Here is an 18,590-nt window from a genome sequence, read left to right as displayed (position 1 = left end):
TTATATAATTTTCAGGTGTACATTATAATTTGACATCTGTATATTCTATTGTGTGTTTACCACCCAAAGTCAAGTTTCCTCTAGGTACCATATATTTGATCTCCTTTACCCACTTCACCTTCCTCTTACCCCCCAATATTTGACCCACTTTACTGCATCTTTAATCTCATAGAAAACACAGGAGTTTTTAAATATTTAACTATTACCATATCATCACAAATTACATGCCATTGTTTTAAAGAATTCCAGCATATTTTTTCTTACATAAGGCAGACATTATTGTTATTGTTATATATGGTCTATTAAAAATTTTACTCATGTATTTGCTATTATCTTTATTCTCTTTTCTTTCTTTATTCCTCAACTTCTCACTTGAGACAATTTTTCTTCAGCAAAAAGGATACCCTTTAAATTCTTTAAGTGGAGTTCTTTTGGTGATAAAATATGCCCATTTGTGTTAATAGGAAAATGACACTTTTTTCCTCCCTCATTCTTGAATGACAACTTTGCTGAATGTGAAATTCTTAATTAGCAATTATTTTTTTTCAGCATATTAAAGGTATTATCTCAGCATCTTGTTTCAATTATTTTATTGAGAGATTAACAATAAGTCAAATTGCTGTTTAATTTTAGATATCCTGTTTTTGCTCTCTCCAATTTTTAAAACAGATTTATATTCATAAGACTAAAATTTACATTCAAAAATATTATAAATAAAAATAAAATTGCACAAAGGACTAATTAGAAAACACATTACAAATGAAGTTTAAAATCTTCATATTCTAAAAAACTCCTAAAATCAATGAGGAAGCACACTAATCTAAAAATTGATATAGGAAGTGAATTTATTACCTCCTTTTGAACTCTAATTATATTTTATATATTCTCATTCTATCCTTTATGCTTCTTCTTCATTTTTATGTCTCTGTCAACCTTAGTTGCATTTTAAAACTTCTTCAAATAGTTTTATCTAGTTCCCTAATTCAGTCTTCAATTGTATATAATTATAAAATATATAATTTTTAAGATTAAATTTTTCATTATATTTTACATATCTAGATGTTTCATTTTTTCAAACTATTCCTTGTATGTAATTTTCAAGTTTTTTTTTTTAGTTCTCTTAAATATATTACATTTATTTCTTTTTATTCTGTTTGATAATACGAAGATTTTAAGTCTTTCAGATCTCTCATTCCTTAATAGTACCTTGATTCTTGTATGTTTTGTCACCTTTTGTGTGTGTGTGTGACCTGCTAATTTCCATAGAACTTTATCTGTGACAAATCTTTGAGATCTAGGTTGAAGTATCATTCTTCGAGAGAGGTTTTACTTCAGTCCATTGCTTGGGACACTTCCAACCCAAAGCCACTGTAAATTAAATTCTCCTCTGTTTGATATTTTTCAGACTGCACAAGTAACCCAAACCAGAGCCATCATGGTTATTATATCAAGGGAATAACAGGTGGGCTCAACTCCCTTCCAGAGCCAAGGAGATATCTGAAGAGATAATTCTGGTTCAAAATTGTTTTCTCAAAAACAAACAAACAAACAAAAAACAAATCTGATCCTGTGCTCTAGATACTCTGAAATACATACTGAATAAAAGCTGTACTAGAATTGCTATGCATTATGCAAGGATCTGAAGATACCATCAGGAACCTGATCCATGTTATTCAGATAGTGTATTATATGACTTGTGATGAATGTAACTCAACTATCAAAACTCTTATAGGGTTACAATATATAGCAAAATAGCTGGGTAGAAGGAGGGAAGAAATGCCAGCTTTCGTGTCTCACTTTCACAACCCAATAGACTTGCTGTGGCATTGTAGGAATGTCCTAAGAGAATGCATATGCTGTGTATGCCGTATTTCCTATTCTAAACCATCTTTTAAAATTGTAGTATAATATATGTACCACAAAATTTAGCATTTTCACCATTTTAAGTGTTCGGTTCATTGGCATTAAATACATTCACGTTCTTGTGTAACCATCATCATTGTCCATCTCCCAAACTTTTTAATCATACGATACTGAAACTCTACCCATTAAACAATCACTCTTTCTTTCACCCTCCCATGCCCTTTGTAATCATTGTTCTACTTTCTGTCTCTATGTATTTGACTATTCTAGATACCTTATGTAAATGAAATTGTACAAACTTGTCCTTTTTTTGTCCGGCTTATCTCACTTAGCACATCTCCAAGGTCATCCATATTGTATAATGTATTAGAAGGTCATTCATTTTTAAGGCTAACATTCCCTTGCATGTATATAGCACATTTTGTTTATACATTCATTCATCAATGGACATTTGAGTTGCTTCCACCTTTTGGCTATTGGAAATAACACTGAGAACACTGGTGTACAGCATGTGTTTGAATTTCTGCTTTCAGTTATTTTGGGTATATACCAAGAAGTGGAATTGCTGGATCATACCATAATTCTGTTTAATTTTTTGAGGAATGGACATACTGTTTTAAACAATAGCTACACCTTTTTACATTCCCAATAGCATTGCACAGAGGCTCTAATTTCTCCACATATTCACCAATGTTTGTTATTTTCTGTGTTTTTGATAAGAGCTATCCTAATAGGTGTACAGTAGTATCTCATTATACTTTTGATATGCATTTCTATAATGATTACTGATGTGGAGCATCTCTTCATGTGCTTATTGGACATCTGTATATCTTCTTTGAAGATACATCTATTCAAGTTCTCTTCCCATTTTTAAATTGGGTTGTTTTCTTTTTGAGTTGGAGTTCTTTATATATACTGGATATTAAACCCATATCAGATATATTACTTGTAAATATTTTCTCCCATTCTGTGGTTGCCATTTTACTGTACTTTGTACTTTGAGGAACAAAGTTTTTAACATTAATGAAGTCCAATTTGTTTTTTCTTTTGTTGCCTGTAGTTTTGGTGTTATATTCAAGAAAACACTGCTAAATTAATGGCATGAAGCTTTTACCTTAAGTTTTCTTTCAAAAGTTTTATAATTTTATGGTATGTATATTAATCAAAGACATTTAGGTCTTTGATTCTTTTAATTGTAGTATATGGTATTGGGTACGGGTCCAACTTCATTCTTTTGCATGTGGACAACTAATTTTGCTAAGAGCATTTGTGGAAGACTGTTATTGAATTGTCTTGGTACTTTTTTCAAAAATCATTTAACTCTGTAAGTGAGGGTTTATTTCTGGACTCTCTATTCTAGTCCATTGGTTTAAAATTCTGACTTAATGTTTTGATTATTGTAGCTTTGTAGTAAGTTTTATATCATGGAGTGTGAGTCCTCCAACTTTGTGGTTCTTTTCCAAGATTGTTTCAGTTTTTTGGGGTCCATTGAGATTCCATATGAATTTTAGAATGAATTTTTCTAATTCTGGAAAAAAATGTTGATGTATTTTGATAGGATTGCATTAAATCTGCAGATTACTTTGGGTAGTACTGACATGTTAATGATAGTAAGTTTTCCAATCCAGAAACATGGAGTGAATTTCCATTTACTTAGGTCTTTAATTTCTCTAATGTTTTATAGTTTTCACTGTCCAAGTTTTTTACCACATTGATCAAGTTAATGACTAAGAATTTTATTCTTTCTGATGCTATTGCTAATGAAATTGTTTTCATAATTTCCTTTTTTCATTGTTCATTGAAATGTATAGAAATAACTAACTTTTGCATGTTGATTATGTATCTTCAACTCTGCTGTTATTTCTAATCAGTCGTTTTTTTTCTGGAATCTACAGAATTGTCCACATATAGCATTATGTCAAACAAATTTACTTCTTCCTTCCCAATTTAGGAAACTTAATTTTCTTGCCTAATACTTTGACTACAATTTCCAATAGCACATTTAATAAAAGTGGAAAAAATGGGCATCCTGTTTCTATTTTAGAGGAAAAGCTTTAAGTCTTTCACCATTGAGTATGATATCATAAGCTGTGTTTTTTAATATAAAGCCTTTATTATGTTAGTTTTCTTCTATTTGCAGTTTGTTGACTGTCATTAAAATGAAAGCATGCTGAATTTGTCACACGCTTTTTCTATATCAATTGAGATGCGTATGTGTTTTTTTATCCTATATTCTGTTACTGTGGTATATTCTATCGATTGCTTTTTGTATGATGAACTATCCTTGCATCCCAGGGTAAATCCCACTTGGTTGTTGTGCACAATTCTTTTAACATGCTGCTGATTTTGTTTTGCCAGTATACTGAAGATTTTTTGCATCAATGCTCATAAAGAATATTGGTCTGTAGTTTTCTTGTAGTTTTTTGTCTGTTTTGGTATCAGGGCAATGTTAGCCTCATATAATTAGTTAGTAAGTGTTACTTCTTCTTCAATTTTTTGAAAGAGTTCAAGAAGGACTGGTGTCCATTTTTTTAATGTTAGGTAGAATTATTCAGTGAAGCCATCTGATACAGGCTTTTATTTATAGGTAGGTTTTTTTTTTTTTTTATTACTGATTCAATCTCCTTACCAGTTACACATAAATTTTGATTTTCTATTTCTTTGTGACTTAATCTGGTAGGCTTTGTTTATAGGAATTTGTCCATTTCATGTAGGTTATACAATTTATTGCCATACAATTGTTCATAGTACTCTGTTAGTCCTTTTTATTTCTGTAGAATTAGTAGTAATGTCCTTTCATTTCTGAGCTTAGTAGTTTGAATTAAGTCTCTTTTTTTTTCAGTTAATATAGCAAAAGTCTGTTAATTTTATTGATCTTTTTGAAGATCCAATATTTAGTTTAGTTGATATTTTTGTACTGTTTTTCCACTTTTTAATTTATTTCTGTTTTCATCTTTTCCCATATTCTTCCTTCTGCTGGCTTTGAGTTTTGTTTGTTCTTTAGTGCCTCAAGTTGTATTGTTAGGTGGTTGTTTTGAGAACTGCAAGCATTTACAGCTATAATGTTCCTTCTTAGCACTGCTTTCCCTGAGTCACTTATGTTTTGGTAGAAATCATGGAGCCAGAGAACAGTGAAATAATATATATATTTTTTAATGTGCTGAAAGAAAACAACTGTCAATCCAGGATTTGATATCTAGTGAAAATATCCTTCAGAAATGAAGGTAAGATAAAGGCATTTCCGGATGAAGGAAAAGCTATTAGAAGGTGTTTCCAGCAGATGTGCTCTTAGAAATGGAACTCTCAACAAAAAACAATAATAATCAACACTTAAATACGGCTTATCATAAACTAACTGTTGTTCTAAGCACTTTACATGGACTAACTCCCCTAGTCCAAGAAGGCTGGTATTATTAACATCTTCATTATACATATGAGAAAACAAAAATAAAAAAGATATGATGTAGCTACTAAGTAGTAGAGCTAGAACGGAACGCCAGCCATATACCTTCAGAGATGATGCTCTTAACTATTACTTGGTCCTATCTTTCAACTTACTTGTATAAAATAAAAACTCTGTAGGATGTTAAGTTAACCAAGTAGATGAAAACGTTTTGAAACAGATTTAGTTATTTTAAAATTATTTCTATTTAATTCTACTCTCTAGAGACAAAAATAGAAATGCAATGCAAGGCACCAACATGATGCATTACTTTACCTCTATTAGAACCAGGATGAAATATTGATTTATCAATAGTAACCTTAACAACAAAAAGTATTTGAATACTTACTATGTGTTAAAAGTTGTTTTGGGGACTTAGAATATAAAATGAATAAGATAAAGTTCTTGTTCTTAAAGATTTTATACAAATTAGGTAATACAGACAAATAGGTAAATAATTACAATACAGCACGTGTTATAACAGAAGCACATACAAAGTCCAAAGTATATACAAGGTAAAAATGCTATATAGAAAAGAATCATCAATCTAATTATGGCTGTCTTAAAAACAGTTATTTAAAAAAGGCTTTAAAAAGCATAAAAAATGAACATTCATGGAATTATTCCACAATTCCCTTTTACATAACTCATATAGACAATCATTGCTGTTCCAAATCTGCGAATAAACTCTTGGTCAAGTCAGCAATGAATGGAAAGAAAAGTCAAAAGAGTTAGTTACCCTGCTGTGTATTATGTTTTAATTTTCAAAGCCTTCTGCATAAAGATGATGAGTTTACTTCAAAGTACTTAGAATAAGCTCCTGCTGATGCTCTGTTATTATGTGGATTCAAAAGGTAAAGGAGAAATTAATCCAGAAAAATCTTTCAGTAAGATGAAGAGTGGTATTTCTACACTGGATAAAGAAAGTTATCTTCCATTTAAAGAGTTACCTTAAAAGTTGCAAAGAACAAGTTCTTCAGGTAAACTATGGGATCCTTAAGGTGAGGACCATGTCTTATTTTTCTAACCTTAGTATCTCTAATGGTTAATATGGAGCCTGGTAAATAAAGTATTATTATGTCTGCTGAAATAGAATTTTCATTATAAAAGAATTAACAGGAGATGAAGTTTAATTCTTTCTTGACTGTATTTTCTGTATGCCAAGATTTCTTTTATATTCAAAGATTATTCCTCTTAATTCCATAGAGAAAAAAAAATCAAATGTGACCCTTAACCTCATATGTGTAGGTAATATAAGGGTTAAAAAAAAAATAAAAGAATCAATGTAAGTTCCTTAAAGATCAGCATAGACTTTTAAATTTAATATACCTATCATGCTACTTTAATTCTATTTCTGCTGTTACTAAAATGAAATGTTATAATATAGGTACATGTGACAGCAAAGAGATTACCGTATCTAATGAATCTCTGTATCTCTGTAGCTGTGCTTCAAGTGGCTGCCATTAATGGAATATAAACTTAGTCTAAGTAACAGAAAGGGCATTATGACTTATTTTCCATGCACTAAGTGAACATGTTTACTTTTATAATAATGTTTCATACCGGATCAATAAATGGCTATAAATAATAATTTTGAAACTCTTAAATTATCAAGCTGCTGTGTATTTTTAGGTTGCTCTGAGATCAACTGTCTATTTAATTAATAGTCATTAAATCAACAGATTCTCACTAAGTTTGTCTTAAACTTAAATGATATATGTTGTCCTCATTAAAATGAATTTTAATCTAAGAGTTTCTAAAATAATAACAAATAACTAAACCATTAGATCGAGAATGAATTTCAACATCTATGTCAACAAAGGTATAGTTTTAAATAAACTAATTTAATATAATAATGATATATTATTAATTGAGCTTTTTCTCATGACCACATCAATATTCCTATTTATAAATTGGAATAAAATTTCCTAACTTGTGAGAACAACTTATTTTCAAAACTCTTTTTAGTTTTATTAACTTAGTATTTAATGACAATTAATAAATATTATTAATGATTACAAATAATCACACACAAAAAACAATGTTACATCTTAATAAACTATACTCTCCTCTAGGTTAGGACTGATACCTTTTAGCAATAATATAATATTTTCTAAAACTTTAAATGTAATATGCAAAAATAAAAAAATAAAACAGAGAACTTGAAGGAATCTGTGGCCAAGATTTAACTAAATAGGAAACTAAGAATTTAATTTTGGGGAAGAAAGGGGACAAACTTAAGTGTTATGACTCAAGTTTCTGAGGTTTATGAGTCTATTGTAGTGACTAGTGGTATGGAATTAACTTTCTTGGCAACATGTTGGTGACTTTCTTACCTAGAGAGCATGCCCAGAGGTGTAACATTAAGTGATCCCATCAGCATTGCCAGGGCCATCCCTGGCGCTTCCCGTTCTATTACTTCTTTTGTGGCCTGTAATTAAAGATTAAATAGCAGACTGAGTGAAATTAGCCAAAAAGAAGGAAGGAAGAGTAGTAAAATTAACTTAAAAATAATTATAAATCGTGCTTTCTTTAAACCATACTTTGTAGTTCCCCATTTTCAAGGTATCAAGACTGTTCTTTGGGACCACTGAATAAAAGCCGAGGACCAGGACATCCAGGGAACTTTTATATTAGTAAAGCTTTCTCATTGCTCCTTACAACTCAGAAATATTTGGTAAAAGTCTCCTCTCGACTAATAATCTAAATTTTAAAATGAAATCTCAGATTGCTATAACAGCTCCATAGATTTTCATAGGGTATTAGCTCTGGGTATTTTTCTTTGTCTATTACTTTTGAAATAATTAGTCCCTAAAAACCTGAGATCACTTGTATCTCTCCTAACTCTACAATTTTATTATACAATTTGAAAGAACTCAAGAAGTCACCAGGCTAACTTTTTCTATGTATTGGATAGAAGAAAAACTCTGTATTACCATCTTCCATATCTTCAATATAGATTAACTATCTAATTGTTTTAAAAAGAATTAATGAGGTGATAGCTTTAACTATATAATAGAAGTTTTAAGATAGGGCATTCTTAAGACAAGTATGGTTAAACCTGTAACAGCTAATGAAGGAGACAGGAAAATTTCATTTTCTAAAGGTCAATCAAAATAGGTATATATTCATCATTCTGTGACAGTAAAGTTATGTCTTAGGTTAAAAGTTGGGACTGAAATATGTAATTTAATCCATTTCTAATCCTCTGCTTCTACAAATATGGCAGATTACAATACTTGAGGGCACTACAGAAATAAAGCTTGCAAAAAAAAGTATTCCAGGAAATAAGAAAATTACAAATGAAATAAAAAATAAATTATGGAGTAATATAGGAAAAGACTGGTATTTCAATATTTCATTAGCAGTAGAGATGTATTCCTAAATAAGATTGTAGCTCTGGGCAAATTTTAGGTTGAGGACTGGGCAAAGCAGTTAAAATGTTATCAAGTATGTGTTAGATGCCAGTAGATGATATAAATAAACTTTTACGATGTGTATAAATAAGTTAGTTAAGCCCTTATAACTACATAGAATAAAAGACTACTAGAATTGATGTAATCTACTGGTCCACTGAATCCCAGAATAATAAAATACTTAATGACATAAATTTTAAAGGAAAACTAACACTACCATAATGTTTTCCAATAAAATCTGCTATAAAAATAGAGCCAGCAAGCAAGACAAAAGGGAATTCTTAAATTCCTAAATTTGGGAGTTAATTACTTTCATTAAAATACATAGTTAAAAACTGTCAAGTTGGCATTATTTAGACTCTATCCCTTGTTTTCCAAATTTAATCTATCTGAAACGATTTTGGTAAGAAACATTATTTCCATGTTATAATGATGTGCTCCAAAGTATAGTAGCACACTTTATTTAAGGATGAGGTAAGAAAATATCAACAGAGAGCTGAGAGGAAGTCTTTTACTTAAATAGATACTTTAAAGTACAACACTTATCCATCTATACATTATTTATAAGCACCTACTATATACAAGGTAGTTTTCCAGGTACTGATGTTGCATTAGTATAAACAAGCATAAGAGTGTGTAAACTTGCTGTTATCTAGTATGTGAAAACCTCAATTGACATATTACATTTGAGAATAACCTAAAAGAGATATAATTCATTATTTTTTTCTAGATCTTCTAAAATATGCAATTGGGTTTGGCCAGATCACAGTGGTCTACCTGGAATGTCTCCTTTCACTTTTCAAAGCAGTTCTTTTACTGGATGTGCTTCTGTGGCATGCAATTGGATCCAATGAATGGCTCAGTGAAATTCATATTTATATTAAAGTGTTTGAGGTCATTGTTTATCACTTTGCACTGTAGTCCTCTTTAGGAGAACCTACAGGAAAAATTTCCTCTTAAGTGTCATAACTAGGAATAGGTTATTTTCTGTGCTATCAGTTTATTTTTAAATTATGATGCCTGTAAATCAAGTTACCCTTGAAAACAAATTTGTAGATATCTTTTTGGTAGGCTTACTGAACACAACCTAATTTCACCTTACTTTTCCTTGCCCAGTTTTTCCATATTTATCTTATTAAAAGTTTAGTTGTGCTTTATGTATTTGGATAAATCATCCTAAATACTTTTTAGAGTATTAATAAATATATGGATGCTGGATAGATGAATAAATGGATTCTTTACACAGAGGTCTTAATGTTTTCCAAATATAATTTAGAGAGGACAGGTAATTATTTCTGAAGACTTTCCAGAGAATTTGGGCTTATAGATGTAAATCTTGTATATTTTAAAACAGAAAAGGAAAATATATATTGTGGTGATGTCCCAAAAAGGCATTGGTGCTGACAGTGGTGAATACGGGGGAGACTGTAAAGACTCTCTAGGACTAGACACAAATAAAACTTTTCAATAGGATATTCCTAAATAATGCACAAATATAGTCTTTCTTACATTTATATTAAATATATCTTTCCCATAAAACATCAGAACCTTCTATTTTCTTTTCCTCTTAAGCTGTTTGATACAGCAGAAAGATCACCATCTGTGAGGTCAAACCCAGTTAAGGTCCAGGAGAGTAAGAGCTGGATCTGATGTAATACCTACACAATACTTAACACATAGTATATGTATTCAATAAATTTTTGTTGAATAAAAAAGAATGAATGAATAAGTGAACCAATATAGGTTGAAACCTGACTTTATTACTTAGTTGTTCTATGGATTAGAACAAAATGCTTAATCTCTCTGAGCTTCAGTGTACATATGAATAAAATGGAGATAAAATGAAACAAATTTACATATTATGAGAACTAAATAATATAACTAAATCACCTAGCATAGGGTATGTATTCAATACATATCAATTCTCTTTATGCTTTTACTTTCCAATTCTCTTTACCTCCTTGCAGTTTTGATCATACTGGTTAGAGAGAACAGGAATAATACAAAAATCCAGAAACCTAACCTAGAAACAACCTAGGTTTGTGATTGAGAACCAAAGACAAAAGGAAAGAGAAGGGAGAGCAAGAACTTAAATGTTAGAACATTGGCAAGTGCGGGGCAGGAAGCAGAATACTGAAATAGTGGCATCTAAAGCAAACAAGCAGTCAAATGAAGTGAGAATTGGAGGATGGACAGAGGGCAAGAATTGGGTGAAAATATCTATAAACTGTAAATGGGGAGGCGCAGCTAGAAGGCAAAGAACAAGAATAAAACAATGTAGAGTAAAACAAGAAATTATTAAAAACTCCAAACAGAAGAATAGCCTTAATGAATGTAGCTTTATCCTTTCAATTATATATACTAGCATGATATAGATAAATAAAGGTTATCCATATCTGTTAACAAGTAGATAACAAATATTCATTATCAGATTATTAATAATTAATGGCAAAAGGATGCCATCAAACATTGGAAACCATTTTTTTCTTAATGAGCTTGACTCTCTGTTTCCCACTTTCTTATACATTATTAATTTGATTATCAAATTCCCTTTATCCTTGAAGAATAATAGAAATGTATATGCCTACTTCAGATATAACCCTTTCTGAACTAGTAGAGTCCAAAAATAATGAGTTTTCATTTAACTTAGCTATTCTCTTTAAATACGGCATTTTATTTTTACCTTCTAAATACTTACTAAACTATGAAATTTGCAATCTCCTATGGAAAATCACTTATTGTGATCTTTTTCTTTTACCCTTGATGCTTTGAAGATAACATTGAAGTCAAAAAGATGCTTCAAAGACTGCTCAAGTTGCAAAAAAAAGGGTGTCATAAACAATGATTCTGTAGCCCAGGGAACTAGTCAATGAAATTCAGGTCCATTTTTAATTTCACAGGAAAAATGACCTTAAAAAAAATGTTATTGCTAACAGGCAATGATGTTTAAATATGTATAGAATATGCAATGGCTACATGTAAATATGAAGAAATTCCTTATATATATGGTTACTGTGAAAAATCACTTAGTATAGTGCTTTTACTTTTTTGTAGACATTTGTTAACAGAGCATAATTTTTATTAACAATTACATGCTTGTTACTTGACTATGTAGATTTAATAAAATTTCCTCCTAACAATTATTGCAGTGCCCTCTGCTGATTAAATAATCTTAAGTATCAAAGACTACCTATGAAAAACTATCTAAGGGATACTAATAATGTCGTTAAACCACCAATGTGGAATAAGGTTAGAGCAGTGGTTCTCAAACTTCAGCATGGATCAGAATCTCCTATTGGCCTTGTTAAACACCAGTTGCAGGGCCCCACCTAGAGACTTTGATTCAGAATGTCTGACTGGGGCTTCAAAATTTGCATTTCTAACAAGTTGCCAGGTTCTACTTGTGATGCTGAACACAGTCCACATTTTGAAAAACACACTGCAGATGGAAGTAATGAGACAGATTAATAATGTGTACTACTTGATTTAATCTTCATTACCACCTTATATTCAACTTTGTAAAGGAGACTGAAATAAATGTGAAGATCCTTCATAAGGGCAAAATGTAGACCTAGTGAGGAGATAAATTAGGTAAAAATAGGCTGTTCGATGCCAGCCAATTAAATTTTCCCGATTCTATCCATTAAAGGGCAAACACATTAATTTTATTTTACACTTTAAAAAAGGGTAATAATAAACCAACAATTCAGAGCCTGCCCCTGTAAGTATCCTACAGTACAAAGAAGCTATCTTTATTATATTTTTCTCTGGACTACACGGGCATCATGTCTAAAATTTACATGCATGATTAAACACCTAGGGATGTTCAAGGAGCACCAGATATAAATTGACTCCTTTCTCCTCTCATTTAAGAAACAGAGCAAAATGAAAGTAAGAGTTATGTTATTATAAGAGCAACCTTAATTTATTCTAATTAATTAAAAACATTCATTTGCAGATTTTGTTAATTTCGTATTATCTACAAACACCTTTCAACCACTCACAACACATCAGTGCATATAACAGTGTGACTAAGTGGTTAAAGACTGCCTCTACAAGAAGGAGAAGCATGTTCCTCAAAAATTGACATGTAGAGATGGGAAAATGTCTTTTTTCTAAAAGCTGAAGGAAGATGAAGTTGAAAGATGATCCAATTTGAAACTGTATTGAACAGCTGATGTCTAGTTAGTGAACTGGAGAATATATACTCTAGTCTCTTTACAAGTTACTCTGGACTTTTGTTTAATGTGGTTAGTAGTACATAATGCAGTTAGTAGTACATAAGTAGAAATATAACAGCTGCCTAAAAAAAACTATACATTGGATTTCTACTTTATTATGATCACACAAAATTACTTGATTTATGTAAAGCGGTGCAAGTTTTAAATTTTCATATAACAACGTAACTTGAGGCTGTGCTTAAATATTTTAATTGAGAATAAAAGAAACAAGCTCCTACTTTAGGTTTGTAAGTACTATTTGCAAATGGCTCATTGCCAACTGATTTTGCAAAGTCTAAAATTTTGCTCCTTTGCCTGAGATGAATAATTCTCACTGGTGACATCTACATTAGAAACATGTAATTATCATGTGTGAAGTTCTATTTCTGCAAAACTCAATTCTCACCAAAACAGAGCACATGACAAAGTGAGAGAAACAAGAAAAAGGTGAGATAAAGGGTGTGGAATGAGTAGACTAAACGCTGAGAAGAGAGAAACAAAAACGGCTTCTTTCTATTTTAATTATTATTATAAGGTATTGTATTTTATCATCTCATAACCACCTTCAGTTTTAAAATTAGGGGCCAATTGGGAAAGAGGAAAATAAATACTGTACTTCCTTAAAACAAAGAAATCCAATCCATCTATAGTCTTGATATACGCTTAAGTAGAAGTTCCTAGTAAAGATGGGAGAAAAATGTATGTACATAAGTGTTTGGAAGCAAGGGCATGCTGTAACTTGAATTAAATAATTTGCTCTCTATAGTTTTGCTTGTCTAAAGATTGATTTTAAAGGTACTAGCCTCTCACTTTGTGATCAGGCTCTTTATTCTTGATCTATAATCTATCAGTCCTTCATTATTCACATATTAAACAAAAATCAGCTTTTGTTTTATGCCCCCAGAAATTTATCTCTCTATTTTCCATGTAGAAAGGGGTAATGATATGTGTTACCCTGCTTATAAAACTAAAGAGTTAACTAAAGGATGTCCCATATAAAGCATTTTTAGTTAAGTACAAGGATAGCACAATATTTATAATGCCAGTATTATGACATTATACACTACATAAATTTATAATGCTCTGAATGAGCTCTTATTTCCCATATTCACTACATTGGAAAGCTAAATACGAAGACTATTATTTGGCCTATTATTGAATAATAGAAGAAATATTCACATAAGAAGTTATGCCTTTCTTATAAAACACCTATATTCTCTATTTAAATAGTTAACATATTCCTATATTACATAATACAGAGGATATATTTCGTTACTTCTCTTTTTGTAAGTGAAGAAATAGACACAATAATAAATTCTATGACTAATCTAAAATCATAGAGTAAATCAAAAGAAAACTCCAAAAAAGAACTCAGGAGTGTAGATTCCAATTCTGAGTCTATTCCATTAATTTACTAGTATATGTTTTCAGTTTATAAGGCACTCACTATACCCTATTCAGACATAGGAAGGATCTCTGTATTCTGTTTAAATAAGATAGAACATATAAAATGCTCAGTATCAATCCTAACACATGGCAAGTGCTTAACAAATGTTGGCTACTACTATTTGTACTAAAGCACAAATCTAAAGTACCTATATTGTAGACGTTGCTGTTACAGACTATAGTTAAAGCAATTACGAAAACTGAATAGTTTCTATTGGAAGCAATGTAGAAGCTGAGTATGTCTGCTTTCAAGGTATAAATTACCAGATGTCTGAAGAATGTAATATGCCAGCAACAATCCTGAAAACTTAATAAAGACTTATCAACAGCACCTCTTGAAGTTACGATTTCACCTAAATTCAACAGAAAACAACAATGTAATTATGTACCTAAGCAAAGATGAAAATGTATAAGCAAGTGTCCATAAATACTTGTAGTAAATAAATTGTTCCAATTGGTAACACAAATAAGTTTATATCGATTTTTTAAGTTTCCATAATAACCATACACTAAAACTAAAGCTGTACAAACAGTAGCAACATCAACCTTTTCTCTCATTGGGACTGAAATAAGACTCAGGATGGTATAAAATTGGAGAACATAAAGAGGTAATGTTCCATTCAACTCAAGTTAATGCTCTGCTGCTTATGCTAAATAGACGGTCTTATCATTTTAAAACAACCATTATTATATTTCATAGTAGAAAAATCTACTTTGTAAGAGTCTCTACAAATATAAGAATGGATTAAAAAATTCAGTGAGCTATAATCCAGAAGAAATATAAAGGAAGACATTATTTATTAAGTAAAATTGACATAAGTTGGATTGAAGAAAATCTTTACCTTTATTATATTAGAAATCTCTTAACAAAGAACTTAAAAATAATCAAAGGCCTAATTTTTAAAAACTGTTCTAAAAAGAGGTGCAGTTATCCTTTGCAACTGAAAAAGGTAAAACTGCAGGAATGCAAAAAAGATTATAAAATTAAAGATTTACACTTCTTATATATATTCTGATTTGAACGCTAAAAGAATTATTCTATAAGTACGAGAGTCTTCCAAGGAATCATTACACACACACACACACACACACACACACACACACACACACACTTCTTATGATATGGAATTTGGGGCTTATATCTCAGGATCAAGATCCATAATTTAAGATCTTAAGATCCTAGACTGTTTCAGAACACCTAGACTATGGTGCCTAGAATAAGGTAGTTTACTATCCAAATAAAGCCTATGTCACCTTCAAGTTTGAGATTTAAAAGAAGCCAAATTAGAGCTCGTCCTTGAACAACAACAAAAAGCTGCACTTATAAAAATAAGGATAATATATATCTGTGTAGGATTGGGATTGAGTTCTTCAGGCTAGGGTTATAGGCAACTGAAGAGTTGACTTTATTAGGGCAGCTGGTGCAAGTTGAAAGGAAGAAGTTGGTTGATTCTACTGGCTGTAAGCAAATCCCATCACCTAGTCAGAATGGGTGGAAGTGAATATCCCTTCTAACACCTACACACACAAATATACACATGTATGCTTGGGGCTGTTCATTTATAATACTTTCTCTTTCAATACTACCTTGATGTTCATTTTAGCTCAAAGATATTCTCTAGATATTGTACCTTTAAGTGTACGATATGCTCAGGATATGCAAAAACCAAACCAAATTCACAAGAATCAACAAACAAAGGATATTTAAAAATTCAGGTTTATAAAACAAAGCTGAAAGATCTGATAACCAGGCAATAATATTCTATATTAAGATAATTTTGAACAGTATTAACTCAGGTTCTGTCTTCACATAATAAAAATTAAGTATCCAAGAACAGAAGGTGCCCAAAATAGGAATATTAAGGGGGCAGGTGGAAATTGACATTTTTTTCAACACTGTAATAGGAAGGACAGACTTTTATACCTAACCAAGTTTGCTGCTAGGGAAAGAACAGAAAACAAAGAAATAGATGGGGATGTGGAGAGTAGCAACACTAGGTTCTGTCATGTCATGGTTTTCCAGAGTTTTTTTCCCTTCTTCTTCTTCCTTTTATCAATGCAAGTTGCCCAGAAATTATCAGATTTTTTTTTGTAATTTTCTTTGAATAATTTTCAGATACCATGGCTTCTGCAAATTCTCCATTTTTTATTACAAAATAATGGGTCTATATAAGGAATATTTTCCTTAATCTTCCTGACCTTCTCTGATCATCAGCAGCAAAGACAAGAAAACATCAAAGAGAAACAGTAGTTGTTTCAGAAGGAAGGAATCAGAAAAAAATAAAATTATGACACAGTATTCATTTCTAGCATCCAAAATAAATCTGGCCTAAATCAGTCAGGAAAAATGTAGGTCTAGTCTTAATGTTATTTATAAAAATGTCCTTGTGTTGTTCAGAGAGGTATATCAGAAAGCTAAATAAATAGTAATTAACAGAAATCCAAAACATTAGTCTGTTAAAAGCAGTAAAGAGTATTTAAAGCAAAGGACAAATAATATAGTTCACTATCAAAATTGAAAATTTTGAATAACTATAATTGAAAATTGAATAATTACAGTTATTCAGGTGCTATCTCAGAGCAATACGAGACACTACAATGTTTTAAAGCTAATATGATATATTCCTAGCAGAAATTTTTAAAGATAAAAGGATACTGCTTTAGGTTAGACTATGGATAATATGACAAGAGGCTAAAAAATGACTGAGTTTGCAATCCTAGCATATTAAGATCATTCTATGGATTGTACTCAAGATTTTCTTTTTATTAAATATAAAAAGGAATTGAAGACTAATAAGAGAGTGATAGGGATATTATCTTTTTTTTCCCTAGGTGAGGCATCCTTTGGTTGAACTCACAGATTGCAAGGACTCTGTCAGCTTATTTTTTATTTATTTTTTATGCCTACAGCACCTAGTCTTCCTAGGTGGTCTCGATCCAAGTACTAACCAGACCCGACTGTGCAGACTAGGTTAGCTTTAAAAAAAAAAAAAAAAAAAAAAAACCCACCAGATTATACAACTCTATTTTCAATTTAGTATTCCTCAAAATAAAAATAGAATTTCAGAGATCACAAAAGTATATTATTAATAAATAAGCTAAATAAAATGATGTTACCCTTATTATTTTCCTTTATCCCAGATTTTATACTTTAAAATATCTACATCTTCTCCTGAATTAAAATGTCTTTCAGAATGAATACAAGTGAAGCAAAATCTTTAAAAATTACTCATTATTGTTAAGAAAACAAGTTAAATCTGAATGTAATTTCTATTTTAGTGCTTCTCTCCTGAGAACTTTGATTTTTCATAGCTGTGGTGTTAAACTAACTTTAGCAAGATATCAGGAGATGGGTGGGGAAACAGGTTACTAAAATTTATCCTAAATGTAGCTCTTTAAAGTGATTCCTTAAAAAAAAATCAATGTGAACACTGAGCAATAGGAATGAAGCTAACTGCTTTCAAGTTTGAAGGCACACATCGGTTTAAGGACAAAGTCCTAGTTCAAATGACTAACCAAATCCATAATTAAACCTATCGAATATGACTAAACTTTCTGACACCAAAAATTCAAGTGAGTTTTAGTTGAAAGGAAGAATAAATTAAATTCCCAAATATTTTCAATATTAGTATATAGTTATACTTTTAGTGGTGGGGGGATTACATTACATGTTGTAATTTTATTCAAGAACAACCTCCTAACCATTAGTTATATATTTATCTCTAGCCATTCTCTACTCTTCTACTATAAAATGAATAACCTTGGTTTTAGGTAATGTTGTTTATTAACGGCTACCAACGAAATCACTAATCTGTCACAGAGGCTCTAGATTTTAAAATTAAAGATATTCCTAGTGGCATTTAAACTATTACCAGAATCCTTCAGCGTGATGAGGCATTAATATAGAAGACATTCTTATTCTTGAATCAGTGATGCTTAGAAGAGGTGAAAGGATTTCCTTACATATAATTACTCTGACTTTGAACATTTTCCCTGAAGAATTAGAAGAAAATAACAAAATTTTGTGGATAATATTAGAAATGTATTTTTCATTAAATATCATTTCCCCTCTCAGAATGTAAGCTACTTGAGAACAAAGCCTTATCTTTGTTTCACATACTCTTAACAAACTATGTGGCACAGAGCAAGCCTTTTTAACAGGTTCTGACAGAATTATTAGATATAATGAATTAACTTCTCTCC

General features: G+C 30.8%; 1 protein-coding gene across 29 annotated transcripts in view; it reads right to left on the bottom strand.

Annotated features, from left to right (window-relative positions):
* The window catches only part of GPHN (gephyrin), a 399,765-nt gene that overhangs the window by 216,362 nt on the left and 164,813 nt on the right, over positions 1 to 18,590 (bottom strand). For 26 of the 29 annotated variants that reach the window (XM_016131243.2, XM_036238699.1, XM_016131241.2 and 23 more), the window contains one exon: positions 7,642 to 7,736. The exons of the other annotated variants lie outside the window; for them this stretch is intronic. In XM_016131243.2, coding sequence (XP_015986729.1) covers positions 7,642 to 7,736 — 95 coding nt within the window. The remainder of the gene's footprint in view (positions 1 to 7,641; positions 7,737 to 18,590) is intronic. 29 annotated transcript variants of the gene reach the window in all.

The sequence above is a fragment of the Rousettus aegyptiacus genome, unplaced genomic scaffold, assembly GCF_014176215.1.
Source record: "Rousettus aegyptiacus isolate mRouAeg1 unplaced genomic scaffold, mRouAeg1.p scaffold_m13_p_3, whole genome shotgun sequence".
In the NCBI taxonomy this organism is placed as follows: Eukaryota; Metazoa; Chordata; class Mammalia; order Chiroptera; family Pteropodidae; genus Rousettus; species Rousettus aegyptiacus.
Note: the sequence above shows the minus strand (reverse complement) of the source record. Positions and strands in the feature narration are given on the sequence as shown.